Source organism: Talpa occidentalis, unplaced genomic scaffold (genome assembly GCF_014898055.3).
Source record: "Talpa occidentalis isolate TD23 unplaced genomic scaffold, MPIMG_talOcc4v2.1 talOcc4.11, whole genome shotgun sequence".
NCBI lineage: Eukaryota > Metazoa > Chordata > Mammalia > Eulipotyphla > Talpidae > Talpa > Talpa occidentalis.
The window spans coordinates 32,347,856-32,374,123 of NW_023601104.1; the positions used below are offsets into that span (position 1 = coordinate 32,347,856).

Here is a 26,268-nt window from a genome sequence, read left to right on the forward strand (position 1 = left end):
CCTCTCTTGTCTACATTGCTGTCACCACTTTGTCAGAAAGTATTTAAGTTTGCAGACAGCCTTTTAATTAGTGCTCACAATTTCATTTATGTTTGCTTTCTCTTTTTTTCATTCATATTCTGTTAATTAAGTGAGCTGCCTCTAATCTTCCCCTGCCAGTAGCATCATGTAGCCACCTAATTAAATTAATTGGGGAAGATGTTTTAAGTATGTAATTAAATCAATTAATATAATTTATGCCTGGCTTAACTGTACAGTGGAAAAACAGCTGAAGTTTGACTAGATGAATCCACTACAGCTTCCTGTCACTGATCAATGCTCTTCTTGATTTTTAGCATCTGGCAGCCAACTGGAATCGCATCAGGACCTCCAGGAGGACTATTATCCATATCCCATCATTAGGTATAACACTTTTGCCTGCAAATCTATCAGCAACCTCTATTACCCACCACATTATGGCTCCTTGATTGAGTTCAAGGAAGGCCCCTTGTTTTATTCAAATTGGTCTCGGCAGGAAAATGTTCTCGACATGATGAGAGTAATAACACAGGGCCCTCGCTCGAAACGGCGTTTAATTTGGGGATTAAGCAAATAAAGTCATTATGTGGGGGCTGCTATTCAGTGGAGAGGTGATTTGCTGTAATTCGCTTTCATCTGTATGAAATGAACTAAAAAGTTGTATTTTTCCCCCTGAAATAACAGATAATGTTTTCGATCTTCTTTAATGATAGAAGAACACAGGCTTGTGTGTGTTGTTGCTGTTACGCCAATAAGCCAGGATATTGCTTGTACACTGTTTTTAATCAAATGTGCAGTCAAAATGATAAGCTACATTCTCTGAAATTATTTAGTTCTAATTACGAGCAGATGGGATGCTTTATTTGCACCTAGGGCGCCTGAGCAAAAGGAAATGCTGTGTGAACAAGAATAATTAAGAAGTTGAATAGTGTTTTTTGCGCTTAAATAATCTGCAGTTTCATGTTAATTAGCACTAATGTAATTATTTAATTACATTTATGAATTGGGGAACTTAAAAGCTGTTGTCTGCAACACAGTGGTAAAATAGGTATGCCAAAATGACATTGGGAATTTCAGAAATTTGCATTGGAAGTTCTTTTAAAACATGTGCTGCTGTCAAAATATTTGGGATTTGTTGGCTGGCTTGCTTGTTTTGTTTTGCTATTTATCTACCTACTGTGTTAAATGTCCTTGGCAAGGCCAAATTTCCTAGGCTGATTTGGTAGAGTTTTGACAAAGAGCTAAACTCGCTGAATCTCTGTATTACACATTAGCTCTTTGTTAAGGCCTCGTAAGTAGAGTGGTGCCTTAGGTTATCTACTGTAACAGAATTCTAAATTGCAATTTATTTAAGCTCATGTGTGAGTACATGTGTTTGTGTATTTATGTATAGTGTAGAAACATAACACATTTCAACAGTAATATGAAAAGCAGACTAAAACCATTAAAATTATCATATAAGTAAGATTCTATTTGAAATTAGTAAGATATTCATTGTAAATAAAGTTTAGCAAACTTTCCTAGATTCTCAAGTACTTACATCTTAAGAACCTATACAAAAGTTTTAAAAACCTGGAATTTTGGACAAAACCGTTTAGTCACGGTCTTCTCAAACAGCATAGAAGAAATTCTTAGGATGTAAGTGAGGTAAGAAAGATCTGAATTTCATTCCAACTCAGACTTTTGTTTCGGTGGGACTACTTTTGCACAAAATTAGTTGACACACAGAAATTGCACTTGTAATTGATTGTGACCAGAGAAGCTAATTGCAGACCCAATCAACTGATTATTAGTCCTTAGAATAAGGTACAAGGAGCCTTTTTGCTTCTGCAATTATTTGTGGACCTGGCCTGATATTATGTGGAAGTTTTGCTTTGTGTTCTCCATTCAAAACCAGAAAGAAACAATACTCCCAGTTTGCATTATTGACAAACATAAAGGTATTATAGACGACACACTTTCCACAAACTTCTTCCCTCCTCTCCCCTCCCTCTGACCCAACAACACCCCCATCCCTCAGCCCTAGAGAGAGGCCGGATGATGAAAGGAGCTTCCAATGAACTAAAATTTTGAAAGTGGTGGTCACTGATCTAAACTGGGTCTTAAAATTCCAAAAGGGTTTGCTGTATAGAAATTAAGTAGAATAATAACCTGGTCAAAACAAAAATTAGAAAACATTGTGTGAATTCTAATATTAAAACTAGTTCTACCATTTTATACTATATGTACCAGATTATACATATTCAGTTTAAATCAATGCATAACAAATCTGAAAGTCTTCCCTATTGAAGTAATTTTTCTTAACAACATAACCCATTTCAATGAAAAAAAATGTCAATTTGATATTTTCTAGGAAATAAGAACAGGCTCAGACATTTTTCTCAACTGAGCCTTTTAAAAGCCCTATTACACATTTTCACAAGAGAAAAATATTTGTTCTTTGATCAAATAGTATTTGTTTCTATAGTCTATGCCTAAGGTTTCATAAAATCACTTGTGGACAGTCAAATTTAAATAACACTACAATATCATTGTACTATTCTAATAGCATAATCTTCAAACCTACCCTTTAGGGGGAAAAAAGTATGGAGTACCTTTTTTCTTGAGTGCTACTTCCCCTGGGAATTCTCAAAGATTTCTGCTAGTCACAACATGGCTACTTTGTTTTCTGCACCAGGGACTTACCTACACAGTTCATGAAAACAGAAATAGATGAAAGTGAAGCAAGTTTTTTTTTTTTCTTCTGTTAAGTATGTGCAAGGAAAATCTATTGACTGTAGTATTATAATTTTGCTTCCAGAGGTGAGAGAAATTCACTAATTAAAACCAGTTGGTAGGCATGTAAGGGTCAGGTAGGCATTAACACAACTTACATCTTGTCTTCTTTTTCTCTTTCCGTGGGAAATTTGCCATCAGTTCTGGTGTAGAATTAGCCCTAGAAATAATTACAAGTTATCACAGCCTCAATTGGCCACTAGTTATAAGGTGCAGTAGGCTGCACTAACTTGTCTGAACCCGAAACATGCAAGTTGAGTAGCAGGTGACTGCACACTACAGTGTAATTGCAGGCCTTTGCTTATGTCTTCCTGTAGTTTTACACACAGGAATAATGGGATTCTCCAAACTCACAATCACAGAAAGGATGGCCCTTCAAGTAACATTTTTGACCACAAAATATTTGTCATCTATTTTTAAATCTATGGCTTGATAATATGAACTTAAGACAATTACACCTTGCAGAGTAACTTCTTTGAAATAAGCAGTAATAAAGCATGATTGACGGTTATATATTTTGGGTAGCATTCCCAGACATAACAAAAAGTTTTAGCTATTTTTAACCAACTGGAAAAGTAGGATGCTGTTGATTAATTATCAAAAAAAACCAATCAGCTTTGCAATTTTATAATATGATGAAAAGAAAGTCTTCCTTTCCAGATTATATAGGCTGATCTCTTTATTGGATATTGCTTATTTTTATCACTTTTATTAATGAAATATAATTATAACAAAATAATCTACTATGGTTCATAGCAGGAATAGAATACTAGGGTCTATTTTAAGTAAAATTATCAGTCAAACAAGAAAGAAGAAAGAACTGAAACAATCCTAATTCCTCTAGAAAAATCAGATCTCTAAAACACCCAACAAACTAATATTGCTTCCATTTCTTTGGCCAAGTTATTGCCTCCACTTTTAATTTAACCCTTATGCTGCTTTATTATAGTGTATTATTTGGTGCTACATTATTAAATATATTGACATTAAAGAGATGTGCCAAGTATGGGGCTCTGATGCTGTGAGCAGGTAGACGAGGCCTCTGACAGCCAATTACATCCCCTGTGATAAGATTCCTCTCGTGCATCTCTTCCTCCTTTAAAATAAAAACAGGAAATATGTTGAGGTAGGATATTCTTTTCTCTGTTATCTTTTATTTCATTGTCAATTGTGTTAATGTCTAGAAGGAATGCTTGTTGAACTTGATTTTCCCCCTTCTATGCATTGTTTCAGCAAATTATCCTTGGGGCTAACAAAACTACTTCTCTCGAAGATACACCATTCCATAAAATTGTAGATCCTGTTACCACGAAAAACATTTTTTCTGCTATACTGTATTGTCACAAAAGCCTCAAAGATACAAACTTATTTTTGCGCACAACTGCCCATACACTGAAGTGAGATAGCCCCAAGTGTTCCTGAGACAGTTGTTCTTTAACTCCACTTCCTTCCGCTAGAACATAAAATTTGTGCTCATCCCCATCTGGGCCACAGTCAAGAGTATTATATCTGAAATCACATTTTTACTGTGCTTCCAAACACAATGGCACTTTGCTACTTTCTCACTGTTGAGTTGACCACTCAGTCAAGATGTTCCTTCCTCCCTACGGCTAGAAAATCAGGGCTTTCAATAACATTTTCAGGTTTTGACATGGCAAGAAGTATGGAACCCAGAGTTCAGCTATAGTGTCGCCACACTAGATGCTTGTGACAGATGTACTGCCAAGATCGCCCAGACAGAATTTCCCAGAATACCTACATCTTTTGCAAGTGGGAACCAAATACCCTTACAGTTTGATATTTATCACCCAAGTTAAAATTAAAACATATTTGGATTCACCCATATTGTGTTCATCCAAAATGATCCAAATCAATACTCATTCACTGTTAAATCAGAGTTGGCCTATCAATTTTCCAATTGATCTTGAGCTACCTGATGGTGAACCATGAACTACAGTAATAGAAGTGAATGGGATGTCAAGTGACATCAGTTCCTGGTCTTTTCAGGAAACAAATTAACATTAGGATATGCTCTAAAAAGAGCATTTATAGTATAAATGATATTATGAACTACAAATACACTATAATCTTTGTCATAACTGTGTGTCATGAACACACTTCCTCTCATTAAAAAAAGTTAAAAATTTTGTTCAGTGATTCTCACACTTACACTTGTAATGATTATTGAAGACCCTAAAGAACATTGGGTTGAACACGTTTTATCTACCAACATTTATGATAATAGAAACTGAGAAACTGCAAAATATTTTATTTATTTTAAAAAACAATAATAAATCCTTTACCAGTGTTAACCTAAATAACTTATTTAAAATAAATAAGTTATTTTTCATTTTTCAAAATGAAAAATAATGTAATGGGAAAAGTGATACTGGTTGACAAATTTGCAATCTCTTAATAGAACATAATTGTATTCTCATATCTATTTCTGCCTTCAATCTGCTGCAACGTTGTGTCGATTGAAGCATATGAAGAAAACCTGGTCCCTTACAGGAAAGGAAGAATATTTTATATATTTTGTAGCCTTTCCATATAAATGTATATATTCATCTTTGACTTTTCTATCCAAATTCAACAATGGTAATTCTTTAGAGTTAGTTGCAATGTGGAATCTGAAATCATATCAATTAATTTTTTGTATTTCTTGAGAGAATAAGATTGAAAAGTAAGTATCATCCATCTTAGTATTCTTTTGAAAAGAGTTTTAACATTCCATACCACCTGAAAGGGTCCCTGGAACTTGCTTTGAGAATCTCTGACTCTAGTTGCATGCAATGCTGTTCCAGCCGCTGACAAAAGTTTGAAAAAGAGAAAGACCTCACCCTTTCAAATGGAAGCCTTTCAGAACACAAATCCATATGACCAGTCTGGTTTGAGAATGTTTTCAAAACACAATAAACATTTGCCTGCCTCCTCTGTTTTCTAAGTTTTCATGACTAAATTCCCAAATGCCCCTTAGGAACCACCCCTAAACAAATTTCAGTTTTATTTTCATCAAACTGGCACTGCATATGCTGAGCCCAGATAGGCCTCTCTCTTGTTATCTCTTCTCTCAGTATCTTGTGCTTTCACAGTTGCACAAGTAATTAAAACCTGGGGGTAATAACCATGTCTAGATCACATTTCTCTAGATTACTACAATATGCTGGTATGCAATCATTTGTGAAGTATGTCACATGTTTCCCTAAAGTTTTACTATTAGAGTACCAAAGTTGGCTAATGGCTCACTTTTTATAAATTGAAGCAATTCAGAATTATCTCTGTAATAATGTCATTCTTGCTCAGCTTGCATCTGCTACTGTTATTGTAACCCTATGTATGCCACCAGCAGTAAGTGATGTGCTTGAATGTCACCATCATATGTTTCAAAATGGAAGAAGGTTAAGAGCTATTGCTCCAGTCTGTCAAACTGAGGGCTTGACCATCACCTTAGGTCCTGGTAATCACATAAATGGCAACTACTTGATCAATGAAAGTCTATTGCTAATCTCTTCTCTTTCTTGCATAGCATTGTAAGGAATAGGACTTGGAGACAAAAGAAAGTAGGAGTCAATCACAGAGTTATATGCAGGCTGTCTGAGAACACATGAGTCTACGGCAATGGTAGGTGTCTGTCATAGAGGCCCACTCCAGTCCTGAGGAGGCCTAGTCACTGCACATGCCTTGCTTATATTCTTGGGCTTCTGTGGTTGCTCTGAAGGCAAAAGCCAGTCCTAACAGAGTCAGTGAGGTGCAAAGAGGCAACTGGCATCATTGGATTGAAGTTTGAGTGTGAACAGGGATGGCAATGAGAAAGGACAGCAGAAATGAAGATGGAGAAATTATCACCAGTCAGCATTGATGAGCATCTTTGTTCAATAGAGCACCAAAAGTGGTTGGATATTTTCAGAGAGACAACTCTCTCATACCTTTCCTTAAGGTACAGCAGAGGCAATAATATACTGAGAACAGATGGAACATTGTGAAACTAGGACTATTTTGTAGGTAATGGAAATGGCCAGAGCAAAGAGGCTGTGTTCCCCTCTGCAGTGCTGAAGAAGAAAGAGTGCCCCTTTAGGCCAATGTTGTTCTAGTCTCTGCTGGGAGGACATAGGAAAAGGTACAAATCCCATTTATTTTGAATTTTTTGAATTCTCCAGATCAGAGAGCCCAATTTTATCGAGTTGAAGGGAAGGAATGGTGAAAACACACAGAAAAAAGGGCTAGGAATTTAAAAGACAGATTCTTTGAGTAGGGTCTTCAGGCACATTTCATTCACTCACTGGGCTGGGAATTGCCAGAACTTAGATTGGTTGCAAAAGCAAAAGTAGTAGAGGGGAAAGGAGAGATGGACAACAAATAAGTTTAAAAGCATGCAAAAAAAATGTAATGACAAAATGAGAAAAGTGTGTGAAAAGGGTGCAAGAGAATGACAGTGTGGGGAGAATGAGAACCTTTCTAGACTAGTGGGCAGACACTCCTGATAGTGATTACTGCCTATCAGCTGTATAAGCTGGAAGAGCTGTATACTTTGGTAGCTCAAATAATTCTGTGCATGTAATAATAATAATAACAATTTTCTTATATTTAAATGAAGTTCCTTTTAAATATAAGGAAAGTACTGGCTCAACAGAGATAAAGAAAGAAATAATAATAGTAACAATGCTTATTGAGTGCTTATCATGACTTCTTAGTGATGTTGGCCCTTCCTCATCTTTCAGTTAGAGATCAAAAAGTAGAATGTCTCAAAGGGGTGGTCCTCACTGGGACAAAGGGAAGGTAGATACTCATATTTGTTTTCTATAGCTCTGTAACAAGTTGCCACAGGCTTAGACATAGAAATGTACTTTACAGTTCTGTAGTTCAGAAGTCCATAAGGGGCTACTATCAAGGGGTCAGTAGGGCTGTGTTCTTTTCTGGAGGTTCTAGGGAAGAATCCATTTCCTTGCCCTTTGCAGCTTCTAGAAGTCACCCACTTCTAAGAATGGGCGAGGAAAGGCCCTGGCCCCTTCCTCCATCTTGTATGCCACATCATTGTATCTCTCTATACTTTTCTTCTGCTTTTCCTCCTCTCACCAATGCTCCTGCCTCTTCCCTCCACTTTGAAGGGAATGTCATCCCTTGTGATGACATTGGGTCTAGCCAAATTGTCCAGAATCATATCCTTATTTTAAAGTTGGCCAATTAACAACTTTAATTTCATTTGCAATTTTTATTTTCCCTTTGCCATATTTTCAGGTTACTAATATGTCCACAGACTTCAGGGATGAGGACACAAGCATCTTTGGAGGGCCATTATCCTGCCTACCACAACTGAAAATAAAAGTGGAAAAAAAGGCGAAGGCTCTTTGCCCCTTCTGGAATTCTCTGATCACACTTTGCAACTCGAATGTTGTCTTTGTTCTTATTTTATGTAATCATATTTGTCACAAGAGTTAAATATGCAATATCTGAACTATATAATAATAGTTTTATGTGAACATGGACAAGAGACAAGGCATTTACCCCAAGCTTCCCTATTTTTAACATGACAGGGCTGAAGCAGACAGTCTAATAAACAAAAACTAGAAGGTCCCCTGTGTTTCTACTCTGATGTTTGAAATATCCATGTCCTTATAGATTATATTACAAAGTGTGGTATTTCACTGACACTGGGTATGTCTAATGAGCAATCTAAAGCTACATATCCTTATTGGGGAAGTCACTCTTGTATTTAACATATTCTGCCAGCAGTGATGAGGTCTTTTCACCTCAGTATCAACACATTTATTTTGTGGATGTACAAAACATATGAAGGAATCTGACTTAAAAAAAAAAAAAACCTGACTCCCAGCTGATGGCAATGTGCAAGGTACTGCATCTTGTCCATGTAGCATGGTCAGTCACTTGTCACAAAATTTGTTGTTGTTGTATGAGCTTTGGAATTACACATACCTTAGAACATTAAAATTCCTTATGTTTATATAGTACTTTTGAGTTTACAAAATGTTTTCGTATGTTATTTCATATGATCCTCTATAACAGTGTCCTGAGATGGCTAACATGCAGTTCTTTAAAATGGGTGTATTTGTAGGGTTAACTGAGTAAACAGTTCATCACAATTCTGTACAGACTTCATATGCATTCTTGATCAGTGGTAACAGAGGTACCAAGTAATTTATTGGCAAACCAATCTCAAGCACTTGATTAAAACACAGACTTATTCACTCACATGCTGCATATGTGGCAACAAAGTGATCAGACATCCTTTATATTTTAAATTGGACATCATCTTAATGAGACATCTCACACTGCCTTTTATCTTTACTTTTGAAAGGAAATGTGTTCATGGAATGCTCTCAGCACTTTTAATCATACTTTATCCTTTAGACATTTTTCTTGTCTTCTTGTAGTCTTGATATATGTTATTCACAATGCATCTTTCTAAAATAGAAATATACATATGCAAAAATTCCAAGAGTTACAGTATTGCAACCCCACATCAAGATGGGATTGTTGTTGCTGTCTATATTAGCCTTCAATGTGAAATGGTTCCCCAAATTATTTTAGAAATCAATAGTTTTTCAAAAATAATTTAAACAACCCATTTGTCCTTCTGCATCTCTAGTTCTTCAGTTTATCTGCATAAAGCAAAGGGGAGACTTTTAGATGAATTGTAAACTCATTTAATTTCCAGACGTTGTCTAGTGTTTAAACACTGACATCAAAGCAAAGAGCCAATTATCAGAGTTCATTTGATCTGAAGCCCTGTTGCCTGAATTGCTATAGTTTTCCTTCTGCTGAAAAGGAAATCTGTGTCACATTGCAAAGATGTAGTATTTAAAATCACTTTGTCTATAGCAGTTTAACTTGAAACATGTGTTTGGGCTCACTAACCACAAGGAGGCATTGAAGCATCTCTTCAAAATGTGAAAAGCAATTTTATTTAAAAAAAAAAGTTGCACCTACAGTTGCTGAGTTTCATATAAGCAATTGTACCTGCTTGTGAGTATGGCTTTTAAATTCATGCTTTAATCCACTTACATATATTGCAATCCCTGAAATATCAACAGAAAGGGTTGCTGCTGTTATTTCCTTTGTGGAAAATTTTTGGACAATAGTCACCCACGTGTGTTTTCCTTCTGCTCTGTTCCCAAAGGATATGAAGGCAAATGGCAGGGCTTTTGTGAATACCGATAAAGTACTGCATTCACGGCAATCTCTTTATTGCTCTTTAACAACTAAAACTTCTTTTGATTGTGTGAGTGGAAGCATATTTCTTTAGTATTCAAAATTATTTAAATACATATTTCTGACAACAGGAGGTTTCTTTGAAATCTGTATGTCAATTTAGAATGGTTCTAAGACACATCTTCAAAATACCACATAGGAAACTTAAGTTAAAAGGCCAAAACATGTTTGTTTGTCTGTTTGTTTTAACCCTAAGCATAATTTTCTCTTATATGCGCTTGTGAACATACCTGTTAGGTGTCAGAAAATTTCCCCATGTTTTCATGATCCTCATTCCCAGTTGCAGGGCTGCTGAATATATGAACCTCTCTGTTGTAGAATATGCTGCTTAGCACATCTTCCAGAATAATGATTAATCCCCTGCAAAGCAAGAACCTCATTCTTAGGAGTTAGATTGTTTCTGCAAGAGGCTTCCGAGAAAATTCTTTCCTGGAAAGGTGGACTGTGACATTTTGAAATCCTAGTGTTCTATTTTGCCATACTGACTTGCTCTTTCCGGGTCTTGACACCTTGTTTACCTTTTAGGATATGCCCAGCCAATGCGAAAAAATATTGCTGACTTCAACACACAGCAGAACATGCAACTGGGGAGACTGTGTGACATCTCAGGTACTGTAAACACTTTCACACAAATGACTTTTTGAAATATGGATGTTGCTAAAATGCTAATTTTTTTCTTCTGCAAGGAAAAAGCCTGGATTTCTAAATCTACTTGCAGGGCAATTGAATGCTTTGTTTTAAAGACGAGAGATTTATAGTGAAGTCAATTTCAATTTTTCTAAATGACATTTTGAACCAATTTATTTGGGTCATTTTCTAAATTCTCCTTACTGCAGGTTTGAATAAGAATTTCTTTCCTATGGCCTCAAATCTTCTCAATTTACTGACTCTTGCCGTGAGTGAAGTCAACATTTTCTATTTGTCAATATTGTCTATTCTCTGAGGAATGAATACAATTTAGTGCTAAAAATGAAAACCATCAAGTTTTCGTGAAAAAAGATTTTAAAAAGCTTTTATGCAAATATATATCATTTAGTTATTAGGAAATAAGAGGTGCTAGGAGAGAATTCTTAATAATCCAGTCATTAAGCGATAGAGATTTATAAAAGTCAAGTTCTAGGACTGTTTTGGTCAGTTCCAAATTAGACACCCCTCTGGGGCCAGGAGAGAAAGATGCAAGAATAAAATTTGGGTTGCTATTGTTCAGGCAAGGGTCAGGTTAGGCTGAAAGAGTGGAGGTTGCAAAGGCTAAGCAATAATACAAAACTGATGTGGGAGGAACTGGCCAAATATTCAGGGTTAAACAAGAACTAGATCTTTATTAGTTACCAAATAAGAAGATCTTTGTTTTGTTAAAATATAATTGCTTTGGCCCTTATTTAAGCTAAACAAGGAAGAATTTTAAATTATCAATGACCAACTTAGCTGGATCCCTGGAATGACATACTTTACATGATTCATATATATTTCAGCATCATTATTATTTTATAAATGCCATTTGGTAACAAAAATACATCAGTACTAGAAATTTACAGTGTCCTAAAATAATAATAGTGTAATTGCTTTAATCTATTATCTAGGCACTAATATTGTTTTTCAGCATTACAAAAAAAAAAATTTAATGACTTGAGATTGATTTGTTAGTGCTGAGCTATTTCAACTAAAAACCTGACTGGGTGGAAACCACTGAAGTGCAGCAGAGGGCAGACTTTGCTCTAATTTATTAGAATTAATTTTTTTCATCAGCTTTTTATATACACTTCTATATATAGTACAAACCATCACCAAAGAATTTTTTTACAAAATATTCTCATTATTGGAAAAGACTTGAAAGAGTTAGCCTTCTATTTTAAATAATTCAAGAATTCAGTGCATGTCTACCTGCAATGGAAAATTTTGCTAACATGAATGTCTCTCAGAAATTATGAATCAAATGCTTTTTCCTGGTACAATATCTCAGGATATAGCAATGCAATCCTAAAGATTCTTTAAGAGGAGTGGTGAAAGTTTAGAAATAGTAGCAGAAAAATACTTACTTACAAAATAAATACATGGAGAAACTAGGAAAACCAGTAATTATCTTGTGGAAGAATATATGATTGTCTTTTTTTAAATCCCTTGAATTTGTAGGAAAGTTGTTGATTTTCCTACTTTTCCAGAGAAAACAAAGAGAATGCAATTTTATCGGTGAGGCTTGTCATCCAGATATTGACAATGAAGTCAGGGTGTCAGAGGAGACCATCATGGCTAGGATTTTCAGTTCCAAGATGAGTGAAGCAGGAGAGTAGCTGACATTGACTATTAACTGGCAATCAAATCAACCTTCATCTTGATATGAATTCCTTTCCAAAAATACCTGTCAATTAATTTTGAACTTTTGTAGATTCATGACCAAACCACACTGAAACTGGATATTAATGTCAGTGATGTGTCTTCCGTTTACCAAAATGAACAGGAAAGGGAAAAATTAACATGATTTGTTACCATTTGTAACCTAGCAATTTCTCCCAAGAAAAATATTATTTCTCCATAGTAAAGACTATGGAGTCTTTTTTTTTTTTTTTTTGTGGGACCCTCCGGCTGGGAAATGAACCGGTGCTGCAGAGGCTGCGGGCAGCCTCACAGCCCAACGCTCAACCGCTGCACCACCAGGGGAGGCCTGACTATGGAGTCTTTAGTTATTTTCATTGTTTTGTGTATGTGTCCCTTTTTGTTATATTTAAAAAACATTAGTTTGATCTTAAAAAACCACTAGTTTGGTAAGACACTAGTCTCTTCTTAAAAATACAAGACTTGCGATAGCTAATTTGATCATTCAGCAGTCAAATATAAGTTATTTAACTACTGCCTCTTCCATTAATTTATTGTAAGGTGGCAATTTAATTTCAAAATTTTAAAAAGGAAGCACTTAATGTGTGCATTTTTGGAGCACCTACTCTGAGCCAGCTCAGAGTACTTGCTTCCAGCCTCAAGATGCTGGTCTTGGGAGGAGGGGTTCTCCTGCACTTTCTGGATCTCACTACTTCTGTGAGACTTTCCACTTCCCTGGTGGATTCATTCTCTCAGATCACTCCCTCCCTCCCAACTACCCACAAGTAATTATTGAGTAGCCCCTGCATATTCTACGTTATATGAGGTTTGGGGGACTATAACAATGAGCATCCACCTTGCCTTTAAGGAGTTTGGAGGCACAAGAATAACAGATTCTAAACAAGATCAGGAACAACTCAGGACAATGTTTCATGATGCTCAGTCTTGAGGCACTGGTTACAAGGAGCACGAATGGGGGTGGCTGGGAGGGGAGTCACCATTTATCAGAATGGGCCATGGGCATATTTGTGGATCTGTACTATTTGTTGAGCACCTACTATGTACCAGAAACTGCTTTATGTATATGCTTTCATTTAATACTGTGCCCAAAGTGAGTTACTCCCAAAATTCTGTGCCCCAAGTGAGTTACTCCCCATCATATAGATGAAGAAACTAATGCCTGGGAAGGTAAAATAATGTGCCCAGAGCCATGAGGCAGCTGAGCTAGAGTTTAATAAGTCTATGCTCTGTATACTCTGCCAAACCGAACAGAGGAGTCTTAAAATCCGCTTTCAACCCTACCTGACTGAAGAAACATTTCACAGGACCCCCTCCTCTGACCCTTCCAAGGCACTTGGGCTGCATGCTTCATGGTGCCCACTATTCACCATCACATTTTATGGCCATTTGTGCATGTGAAACGGCTGCTCCTCCCGGCAGCTCTCATTTGCTTGGATGCCTGTAGTTCCCTCCACGTCTAGCCAAGTGTTTTGCCCCTACTGATCAGTTAGTTACTTCACAAATGAATGAATGAATGAATGAATGAATGACTCCATTGGCTGCTGATTTTCTGTCGGTACTTGCTAAAATATTCTGCAGCCTGGAGTGGGTAATCTCATCTCATTATTCCCTTTGGATGGGATATTTAATTAGGATTTCTTTCCATGTACATAATAAGAAGCACAACTTAAGACAGAGAACAGTTAAATTAAGACAGTGTTTCCTTTAAACCAAGAGTCACTAGATGTGCTATTTAAGTGATATAGTCTTCTTTGGGAATGGAGCAAGGAAAAGGTTGGTTTCTTGAAATAAACATTACTATGGTCATAATCAGACCATTTATTTGGACAGGACATTCTCTGAATTGGCCCCGCCAAGTCCAGGCAGAATAAGAAATTGCAATTTCATCAGCTTTCTAAAGTTAATAGCTCTGTTTCATAATTTACTGAAGTTAATGGGATAAATTTTTAAAGCAGTATGCAATTCCCATTGATGTTAATGGGAGTTCTGGGGCTAAATTCCTATGTATTATTTGAAAGTACACTTCATGGTACCTCACATGATTCCTCCTTCTGAAGGAATCATTGTGTCTATTTTTTCAGTGGTGGTGGTGTCTTTTCTTTAGAGAAATGCTAAAGTGCTAAAAATCAGGTTAAGTTGTTAAGATTTGTATGAAACCAATCTAAATTAACTTCAGATATGACTTTTTGGATATGCTTTTTATCTTAAACTGCATAACATTAATCCAGTGCCTAAGTTCACAGTGTCATTTACCTTTGTACCAGTAATTAACATTGTGCCTGTTGTTTTTAGATGCCAATGTGAGTGTCATCTACATCTGTTCCCATCATATGAATGAAGAGTTACTGCTGTACTACCATAAAATCTTGAGTCTACAGGCAGCTGTCAAATCAGGAAACCTTCAGGACAGAAGTGACCTGCAGGACAGGTTCAAAATCATCACCCCTGAAGCTGTAAACTTCTTCACTGTGAGTTTGTCTTCTAATTACTATGGCTTCAGGGATGCAGTAAAATTTAATTGGAAATTTTATAACTTGCAATGCTCTAGTACACATCAGTGAAATATTATTGCAAGTTTAACAGCTTTACTGATTAGACTACTAGTTGGACTGTAGGAAATAAATATCCCAATTTAACTTTCAGACTTAGTTGAGCTGCCCCTGCCCAGTTTCTCTGTAGCTGAAGCCTAATTGCAGTTATTGGGTGGTACCATCAAGTAGGTGGATTTATAACATCTGTGGCTCCTTTTTCTTAATTTTGTGTGTAGGACACTAAAGCAGAAAAAGGCTGGTTCTGCCTCTGGCCACAAAGCTAGTTAGGCACAGAATCCAGCCCAGGGCCCCCTGTCTGATTTTGCTGTTTCTGGTATTCTTTGTTATTCCATGATTTTCCCCTCACAGGAGAATTTTCCATCTCACATTCAAAACATCAACAAGGTTCCACTTTTTTTTTTTTTAACCTGTAGTGATTTTTAATGAATGGGATCGATTCTGAGTGGAATCCTATCCTGAGATAAGAACGTTTGGGAAATTCATGGATCAATGACAACAGTGTTCTTGAATAAGGCAGTGCAAGGGATAACTTGAAATGAATTTCTCTGTATTTTAACAAGAATTTAAACTATCCATGTTAAACAATCAACATTTAAAACTCAATAGACTATGCAGCTTTAAGAGAGACTTTTTGGTTCTGAATTTGCTGATAAAGACAGCACCTCTTCATTCACAACTGGGATACACCAAAGTCAACTCTGTTGCCAGAAAAATGATTGCCCACTGGAGTAGGAATTATCGATGTACTGTGTCACTACCCATTAACACTTCAAATGCACCATGATTTGACCCCTCCCCCCAAAAAAAGAGGTGGAGAGAAGTGATGGTACTGTGAAAAGGTCTGTCAGGAATGGGAAGGGTTATTATAGCATTTTTACTTTGCTACTTTACTCAGAGAATTGTCATTAATTAGGTTTTTCTTTCTTCTACCCAGAAGTTCTACTAACTTCTAATAAGGAGTTTCTGCACACCCAAAATGCCCGTATACACTGAGGTGCATGGAATCGGGGGAGGGGCCTAAAATTGGGAGGAAAAAAGTGAATGACTAACACTTATGAAATGTTCGGCAAATATTTGCTCATTTGATCCTCAGCACATCACAACAAAACAGAAATTATCAATCTCCGTCAATGGTTCAGGAAATCAAGGCTCATATTCTAGTCCAAAGTTTCTGGTGGGGCCACAATGAGTACCAAAACAGGTCTGACCCCAGAACATTATTATAAATCAGAATGACTGCTTGGCTCTTGGAGGACCTTGTGACCTCGGGCATGCTCCTTTACCTCTCTGATCCTCTATTCTTCATCATTAAAATGAGGTGATGGTACTTTCAAAGTCCTTTCCAGCTGTATAATCCTATTCCCTGAGAAAAGTACCCTTACCAGTCATCAACTTTCAAGCAGTGATAGGCGGTTTGCACTCATAGAAGCACTGGATTACATTCATAGTTTAGGTTTGCATTGTGAGTAGAAACGAGTAGGGAATATTTTAAGCATTTAATGTTTCTCATAGTTTAAATTATTTGAGTAATTAATCACTCCCAGTCAATCAAGTTTTTAAAATATAAAAATTAAACTCACTTTCAAATCAGTTCCTGTTCCTTTTTAGTTATTGCTTTATTTCTTTTTAATGATTGAGAGGTTGTATTAGTGCTGATTTTCATTCAAATGGATGACTTTGAGGAAATTTTTTTAAAGCATGCCAAAAATCTCTTGGTACATTTCTCCAAGTTACTATAGAATGCTTGAATTTGTAATGGTAAAAAGTGCTGTTATAAAGCCATCCTGTCTACTTTTGAATACTTTAATGTTTATGAAGACATCCTAAGTAACTACCTTTTGTCTCAAATCAACAACAACTACAAAAAAACCCTGTGGTTATAAAAGGAGTTATAATGCTATGGAATTAGGAACATTTTAGATTTTTGTCATCTGTGTTAAGCTTGGATTTGATGACACTTATTTTCTCTAAATGATCATACAAGACCTGTGGTCAGTAATATGTCCTCTACCACCATTCACTCACATTTGATCTTTATTAGACAAAGTGCTATGATATCATCTTGCCTGGAAAATAAAGTATCACAAGATTGCTAAAGAGTCAGGTGGAGTACTTCCAAAGGAAGTAACCCATCCTAGCTGGAAATGTACTTAGAACTTCAACAATAGATCCTACTGCAGCATCTGATGTCCCCTCATCATACCTCCTAAACCCACTAGACCTTCACAACTCAATCTATAAATAAGAGAAAATGTGGCAACTGCAGTGTGCCTACTGGACAAATACTGAAACCTATGCTCTTTACTCCTATGTGACTTTTGGCAAATCACTTGGACCCATTTCCTCCTCTGCAAAAACGGGGCTGTTCATTAGTACAGTGTTCAATGGATCAAATGGGACAATGCATGCCAAAATGCTCTGACCTTGTAAACTTAACATGAGAAGAGTACCATCTTTGAAATCCTCTTTCAGGTACCTTGAAAAGCCCACCATGTACGCTGTCACTCAAGTCACCAGGTCGCCCAGACATTTAATTTTTTTTTCCCATTTCCTCACTGTAATAATTTATGAGGAAAGGAGTAAACTAAACAAGGAGGAAAGGCAGTGAACAAGTACACTGAACACACACTCAGGAGGTGCTATTACTGGTCACTGTCTAATAGGACACTGGGGTTTTAGAAACCTAGACTAGGTTTTAAAGATAGATTCAAATTATATGATAGAAAAGGTATATTGCAATGACCTCAGGAGTCTAAGACTAGAACACTTACTCTGAAGAAAGGGCCCAGTAGGACAAATCATATAAATTCTTAGAGGAGCTATTTGTGTTGGGATAATATGTGCATCACATAGAATTTACCATTTTAACCATTTTAAGTATACAGTTCAGTGGTATTAATTACATTCACATTGTTGGGCAAATATTCCAACAATATCTCTACTTTCAAAAATTTTTCAACATCCCAAGCAGAAACTCTATACCCATTATGCACTAAGTCCAAAAGAATTCTGGTGTTGAAGGGAAAATTATTTCAGAGCTGGAAGGACCCTAAGACTTCTAATCCAACCTCTCATTTGAATATGTGCAACTGGGCTTCAGAAAGATCAAGTTTTCTAAATCACATTCCAAGTTACAGTTTCAGGTAGGATTGCAATCCAGGAGCTCTTCTCCCTCTCTTTCTCCCATATTCAGCAATCACACCCTCCAACAGTTCGCAGACTGGGCCAACTTAATCCCATAACATTATCTACATTTTTTATGCCATTTTGACTAGAATTGGGAAAAGAGGCACTAGTCTGAAAATTCCTTTGCATTCCCTTAAGACTCTGGCATTTTGCATTATATTATTTCCATGATATTTCTAAAAGATTTTATTTTAAAAAGGTTTCTCTGTAATAATTATTGAATATCACCTTAGTGTCATGCAATTTAATAGGTGTTTTACATTCATGATCTTTTTTTTCATCCTTACAGCAACCCAGCAAATGGCTATTTTTATTCCCATTCTACAGATGGAGAAACTTAGGCTCAAAATGTCTAAGTCATTTGTCTAAGTTCAGGCAGCTTATACGAGTGAGCAATAAAGTTGAATTCAAAGCCAGAACTGACTTCCAAGCCCCAGCATGTTCTCATATATGATGCTGTCCTCTTCTCCAGTAGAAATGAACACAAGCTTGGAATTTTTATACTCCGTCTTTGGCCACTGTCTTTCCCATGCTCATTTTCACCTGATAAATATCTTTCAAGATTCACTTCAACCATAATCTCTTTCATAATAATAATATTCACTGACATTCATAAGTACTTATTTATGTCCAAAGCTTTATGTGTATTATCTCATTTAATCCTCACAACAACCCTGTGAGATGGGTACTCTTGTACTCATTTAAGAGATGAGGAGACTGAGTCCCAAAGGGAAATGAGTCATTTGCTTTTTCAGCTCTCCCCACCAGCCTGTGACCTCAGCCTCCCTCCTCCATGCCTCTGAGGCCCCCTGTAGCTCTTTATGGCCCTTCTCTGCCTTGTATTAGTTATGTGTTAACTGTACTCATCTGTGTCCCCCTTTTATGGAGGCTGAAAGATGGCTGTATTTACTGTGCTGTGTGCTGACTGTCTGACTTTGTCTTCTACCTTTATTAGACACACCAGAATTACCTATCTCATTAAATGAGACAGTTGCAATGCATTGCCCAATTGGGTCTAAATAGTATAAAATAAAAACAGGGCCTCCCCGGTGGCACAGCTGGTAGAGCGCCGCGCTGTGAAGCTCTCCACAGCCTCTGCAGCGCTGGTTCGATTCCCAACCAGGGAGATGACCACGTGGTGCAGCAGACCTTTCCTGTTTCGCCCGCTGCTCCCCTCAGCAGTGCCTTTGGTCCATCAGCCTGTTCGGCTCCCCACTCTGTCTCTGGTGAATCCTCTCACCCTCCCGTGCCTCAGGCCTGTACCCCAGCCCTTGTATAAATAAATAAATTTTAAAAATAAAACAGTTTTCCTTAGAAAGTAAATTACAGACTTGATGAAATTTTCAAGTATTTTTCATTCATGAATTCTGTCCAGAGTTGCTGGTTAAGAACCATAATAATCATTATAAAGTATATGTTCCCTGAAACTGACTTTGTGGTAGAACTTTGGAAAGAGGGCATCAAGTCAAGTCCCTTTTTTCCATGGACTCGCTTAAAGAGTAGCCAGATTAGGAGTCCTGTACAGTGAAAAATACTATGGGACTTTTTTCTTCATTTTTTTGTATTGATTTTCCAGATGCTTTAGTGTTAAACCATGCCAGAAGTGTTGCAGAGATGAATCACTATTATCCAAAGGCCGCCAGCTTCTTTCCCTTCTGACAGAAGGATAATTCCACGTGGATCAAATAAATACAGATGTGTAGTAATTAGTTCTATTCCCAGTGAGCCTATTTCCAACACACTAAAGATGTGAGCGATTATGGAGCCTCACCCCAACAGCTTTTATCAATTTAAACTGCTAAACAACAGGATAGGTCATAACCCAGCCTGCTATTAATAATGCATTTATTGTGTACAACATTATAAATGAGGTATATGGACAAGAAAAAGAACACCTTTTAACAAGAATAATATGATCTTCCTCCAGAAGCAGCACATGTGCCTGGCCACTCTCCTGATGTACAGTCCCAAGGCAATCAAAAGAATAAAAAATCTCATCTGCGGAAAAGAGGCCTACATTGTCAGCGGCCTCCTCCACAGAGATGATTTGGCTGTGGCAGATATGTTAGATATACCCATCCTGGGTCCGGAGCCTGAACTAGCTCATCTCTATAGTACCAAGTCTGGAAGTAAACGGGTCTTTGAAAGTGCCAGCGTGCCAGTCCCTCCTGGAGTATATGACGTCTATACTCAACAGCAGGTATGTTGGGTAGACAAAGAAGGCTCTCTTCAAATATTTCATTCTCTTCACCTTACAGGAACTTCAGGCTTTCTGGAGCTAGCTCTACACAGTGAAGAATATGTAGAATAATTGAATTGATTTGATGGAATCTACTTCATGTTTTAAAGTATCTTCCTATTGTATAGAAATTCTCAAAATATTTACTGATTTGAATTAAGTCATTGAAAAGCCTGTGAATATACTAGTCTGCTATCAATATTTATGGCACTCACATGGATCAGTTCTTCATTATACCAGCTTCCCAGTCATTTTGTTGGGCCCTAAGAATTGTGCAAGTCAGGTTTAGAAAGCTCCAGGAGTGTTGGCTCCTCAGGAAGGAGTCATAAAGGGAAGGGGGAAATCCTAGAAAAGGGAAGTGAAATGGCTTCAAGCATAAAACTGGATTTTGCCTTGCACCAGGTTTGTGGTTATGCATCCTTCTAGCAGATAGTTAGGGCCTTACATAGTAGAAATGATCTTAGAGTTAGCTTGGGCAGGTGTTCTCCCATTTAACTGCTATCTTTTTTCACAATAAAGAAAATAAAAAGACAAATGGCTGTTAACATCCTAACTTCTGTTTCAGTATATCTCTTGACCATTACTCTGAGCCAAATACAAATAATCTCAGCTACCCACTACTTCGGAATCTAAAGAACAGTGCATGTGAAGCAAGTTGTGAGGGACAATATTTAGGGATCCTCTTCTCTGTCAGTTGCCTGTTAATGATACTAAAACCCAAAATCAAACCTTTCAACAAATCATACTTTTTAGATACTAGTTGGAAGATAAAATTAGCTTATTCACTTGCCCTAACGTGTTTCAGTCTTGTTAAAAGAGTGTTCTTGGGCAATACATGGGCTCAGGAAGGAAGTAGATCTTAAAGGTGGCAGGGTCTTGAAAAGGCACAGGCAATTTTAATAGGAGTGGATGAAGGAAGCTCCCTGGGTTGGTGTGTCACTTCTCTGTCATTAGCCTCCACCAGGATTTAAAGATAACAAAGGAGATTGCTTGATTCTATTTCCCAGCAGAACACTAGATAGAAAGACTTAATACAAGTGAAATGCATTTCTTTAAAATACAGTTAATTTCACATGTATACATTGCATTAAACAATCTTCAAAACTTTAAAATGTATGTGCAGTATTTATATTATATCTTGCTTTCATCTTCAATGATGAGAACTCGGGCAGTCTTTGCTTTGAGATATTTTAGAGTTTTATATGTTGATGAGGAGCATATATGTTGATCAGACTAGTATATATAAAGATGCAGAAGCATTTATTGCAGCAAATCTCCCTCTAATGCTGGTGTTCAGAAGCAGGATTAAAAACTTCCTTATAGACAAATCAGAATTGAGGGATATCATTTCCCCTATGGCATGTGTAAACTACATCCCAATAAACCAAGTTATAACTGAGTACTACTCTGTTTGGAAAAAATATATCTGCGGTCATCAAGAATTGAAGTACTCCACTGAGATTTCTCCAGATCGTGACTACCCTACCTAATCTATCTGAGTGGGTCAGCATTTTGAATTTGCAGATGGTGATGAATCAATAACACTGACTTTTACCGATGTGCATCATAAACTTAAAGCTGGTGAAAGAAAGCTGTGATTATTTTAATTTAGGTTAATAAATATTCCTGACTATCAGTTGGATTTTAGCAGTAGTCATTTTTCTACTTCTGCTCTATACCAACATAAAATGAATGGCAATTAAAATATATATTACATCTTTAAACAAATAGACTCAAACAAAAAATGATAAATGTTTGGAAATAGCATAAAGTCATTAGGTTTATGATTAAGTAATTTACTTTTTAAAAAAATCTAGCATGAGCGCAGTGAGCATTTCCTGTTTTGAGCCATAAAGTAACCACACAGGTTCTTTTTCTGGCATGTGCTCCATATGAAATATTGACAGCTTTGGTTAAATAATCAAAAATGGCAATGCTATTTTAAAGCACTGTTCAATTTTCACTTAAAGATAGCACATAATTCTTTCTAGTGGTGCAGTCTTTATAATAGCATTGATCCTTTTCATTACTGTAGGGGATTCATCAACAGACACCCATTTATAAGATTCTCAGAAGCAACAAATAATAGGATTTGAAGAAACTGACAATAATTCTGTTAGCAGTTGAAACCTCCAAATATACAATATACCCAAATATACAATGAAAAATGTTATGCCAGACACCTTTCCTTACATTGGAAAAAGAATTTTATTGGGTATGAACATGCCAAAGAGCATTTTTATTCCTGCAATATATGATCATAGCACAGTAAAATACAATTAAGCATAGAATCTATGCTCTTAATACAACCTCAAAAGAAAATGCATGTAACGTCAAAAGGCACATTCAAAAACCTTCCTAGGCTGTGCTCATGGCCATATGGTATATAGACCAGAGTACTTGTCATTTAAACACCCAAATTATCCAGACACCACTTGATAATTAGGGAGCTAAGACAATTCCATTTTCACCCTAATTGAATACCTCATGGCTGCATGGGGCTGCTGGGAATCCCAAGTGTGCCCATTTTGAGATCACTTCCATGCTGCTGTATATTATAACATCTCCAGAAAGATTTGCTGAAAGGCACAACTCAAGAGAGCAGATTGTGCCTTTAATCAAAATAAACTCTCATCTTCCAGCTCCAGACTTCAGCAGAATTATAATCTTGAGTCCTTTCATACTGTTTAGTTAACAAAAAATAAATAAAAATCTACTTGGATGAGCAAAAGGTTGTCAGAAGAGGAGTGTTGCAGGGACCTTCTTCAGTACAGAAGACCATAGCCAGGAGGAACATGGGGTGGGCTCAGCAAGGGAGAATGTTTAGTATTGTTTTATTTCTTTGGGGGAAGTATAGACTGGAAAGTCTGATAAAAAGGCCAAACCAAAAAAAATCATTTTGTAATCTAATGAGTTCTTTTTCTCCAAGGCTCTACTAGGACAATACTACTTAGAATGAAGTAATCTTGCTATAGACTTTTGCTCAGACTTATCCCTAATGGTTTATTGACTATCAGGAAGGTTGCATATCTTTCTTCTTTTCTGACTCCTATCTCTGCCTCACCCTTTTCCTCCATCTTTCTGCAGGTTGAAATAGATAACCCAGTGGAGAGGGAATGAGTATGAGTTTTGGAGTCAGAGCAACCTGAGTGGAGTCACTGCTCTGCCACTCAATGCTGTGTGATCATGGGCAAGTTCTTAAAATTTGCTGAGTCTCCCTTTATTTATATATAAAATGGAGCAAATAATAGTGCCTGCCACAGGGCATTTTGTGAGCATTATATGTGAAAACTCATTTAAAGAGTTTAGTTAAAGACCTGGTGGCTCCTACTGAGAATTCAGCAATATTAAACATCATCATCATCATCATCACCATCATCACCATTGTCACTGTCATCATCATGTTTATATTAAAGCTTGTATTCCTACCCCTTAAGCTTCCATGTGGTAATGTCCAGTTCATGAGGGAATGCACATTGTTTCTGGTAAAACACAGGGCAGTATGTATTCTAGAAAAGTTGCTTCTATAACCACTTTATCTCCTTTATCTTTCTTGTTCACATAGTACATGTGATATAATACACTAGGTCAGTTGACCAGCTAAATAAATATATCTCAGGTACATTAATGAGATATATTTGTTGTTGTTGTTTAGTTAACAATAAATGAAAGTTTAGCAAAACACCATATTTCAAGTTTCAAGACGATAACTCTTTTTAAAAATCACTTGAAGAATCAATATGTAAACACATAATACTCTGGAAAAAAAAAGGAAACGATGCAATTACAGAAATTCAAGGATTCTTTTGCCTTCCAAAGCCAGCAAAATGATCATTTCAGAATTACTCATAAATAAGGTTATACTTCAATATGTCTTTGATCTTATTGGTTCCTTCCCATCAGATATACTTTACCTGAAACTTCTTCTAATCTGTCTCAACAACTAAAAGATAAATGGATGAACAGAGCATTTGCAATAAAGACACATGAGAAGTACATCTGCAAATTAATACAATAAGGAGGGATCCAGGGAGCTAGCTGTATTATTAAATGTTGCTGTGTCTTGGTACCCACAGATGATAGAACAGCTGAGTCAGCTGGTGGTTGATCACCTGGAAATCAAACGCTGGCTCTTTAAAATGGACTTTGAGTGCGGAGGAAATGGGACTGCATTTTGTGACGTTCCTTCTCACCTAAAGTGCTACCACTGGATCCAAAAGGAAAGTCGCAGATATGGCCGAGAAGGCTGGAGCAAGAAGTGGGCACATGTGAGTATTCAATGGTGGCATAAACCCAGTGTGAGTGTGTGATCTGTTAGGAGATGAAAGCATTTTCTTCTGGACCCAGCTGTATCACCTGCCGGCACTGAGACCCTAGGCAAGTCATTTAACTTTCTTGGGCCTTACTTCTTGCTTATAAAGTAAATGGAATTAACCAGGTTATTCTAAATGTCCTTTCTTTGGAACCTGAAAGTCTTTATTCATGTCTTCACATTGATTATAATAGTGATTATAATCATCATAATTAGGAAGCAGTTTTTATCATATTCAAATAACATCAGCAGTCTCATCATTTGCTGCAGGTAGGTCTTGATCATATGCTTCTAACAACTGTTGTTATTAAGCTAGCTGTATTTTATCATGAGAGAGAACTTCTATCAGTGAATGCTTGTCACCTGGAACCTAATGTATAATAGCATTCTGTCAGCAGTCATATGTTTTTGAAGACAATTCAAGGAAATTTATGTAACTGCTGGTCCCTGTGAGATGTTGAGAAAATAATACATTTCAGCCAGAAAATCTCCTGGCAAAAGCTGAACAATAGGTAAGACGTCTTAGCATCTGAGTGAACGAACGTGTATAGATTTTTTACGTATATTGGTGGAAGGATAAATGGCACACTATTGTCTATTTCAAACTTACTTAATAAAGTAATTTAGTATGGTTTCATGTAAAAATTAAACCCGTCCTTCTAAAAGTGGCCTCACTGCATTCGAGCCTTAGACTTACCTGTCTACTCTTAATTCCAAATCTCTGTTTTGGCTGACCTCCTGGTGAAAGCATAACTGATTAGGTAAATTCAGATGCAAATTCACTTAACTGACTCCTTCCCTCCCAGTGTACTTAGCGGTGGGCTGTGCAGTGATCTGCATCTGCTTTGAGCTTCCCACTACAGAAGTAGATGAATCAAGACCCAAGTGATAGAAAGGAGGGGCACACAAGAGGGAACCACATTATTCTTGTGAAAGTGAAATGATGAATAAATCTGGAGAACAGTCAGAAGAGAGAGTTCCCTTTGACAAATGTTGCTGTTCTCCCCATGATCTATTCTTGGCTTTTCTTCCCCCTCCATCAGTGAACAGACTAACTGCAGTACCTGTCACGGCCAGCTTTTTACATATTATTTAAAGGATAACAAAATGAATTACTCTTCTAGAAAAAAATAAAACAAGGAAAATGTATTTAATTTTGAGGCCCTTAGAGGTTTCTCTTGTGTTCTCTTTGAACTAGTTTTATTTCATATTGTATGAAATTTTCTTTTTAATGCAAAACTATTTAGATTAAGCCATGAAAATATGACATTTTTTAATTTAAAAAAATATAAGTGTTATTGTGCAAAGTATTTGCTGGCTTCAATATTACAAAGCAAAAACTTTTAAAGAATTCTCTTGACATTTAAACTATAATAAATTTGAAATGTTTGGCTTTAAATTTTAAAAATATTTTAAACATTGACATTTGACTGTGTTGCATTTAGAAGCTTGACAGCACATTATTTATTTTAAACTATACTGTGTTAAGTTGTCATTTGGCATTATTGTTAATATTATTAAATGTGAAACTCTTGAATAATTAATACCTTAAATCATTTTTTTAAACTTAACAAGGGAAAAATAATTATTCAGAATTTTTTTTCCAGTCTGAGGCCTGTGCTTGGCCA

At 36.6% G+C, this 26,268-nt stretch overlaps 1 protein-coding gene across 9 annotated transcripts in view; it reads left to right on the forward strand.

The window, feature by feature from the left end:
* Positions 1-26,268, forward strand: part of IQCH (IQ motif containing H) — a 207,870-nt gene that overhangs the window by 107,093 nt on the left and 74,509 nt on the right. For all 9 annotated transcript variants that reach the window (XM_037502778.2, XM_037502779.2, XM_037502781.2 and 6 more), the window contains 5 exons: positions 336-402; positions 10,546-10,629; positions 14,644-14,819; positions 20,017-20,289; positions 24,405-24,596. In XM_037502778.2, coding sequence (XP_037358675.1) covers positions 336-402; positions 10,546-10,629; positions 14,644-14,819; positions 20,017-20,289; positions 24,405-24,596 — 792 coding nt within the window. The remainder of the gene's footprint in view (positions 1-335; positions 403-10,545; positions 10,630-14,643; positions 14,820-20,016; positions 20,290-24,404; positions 24,597-26,268) is intronic.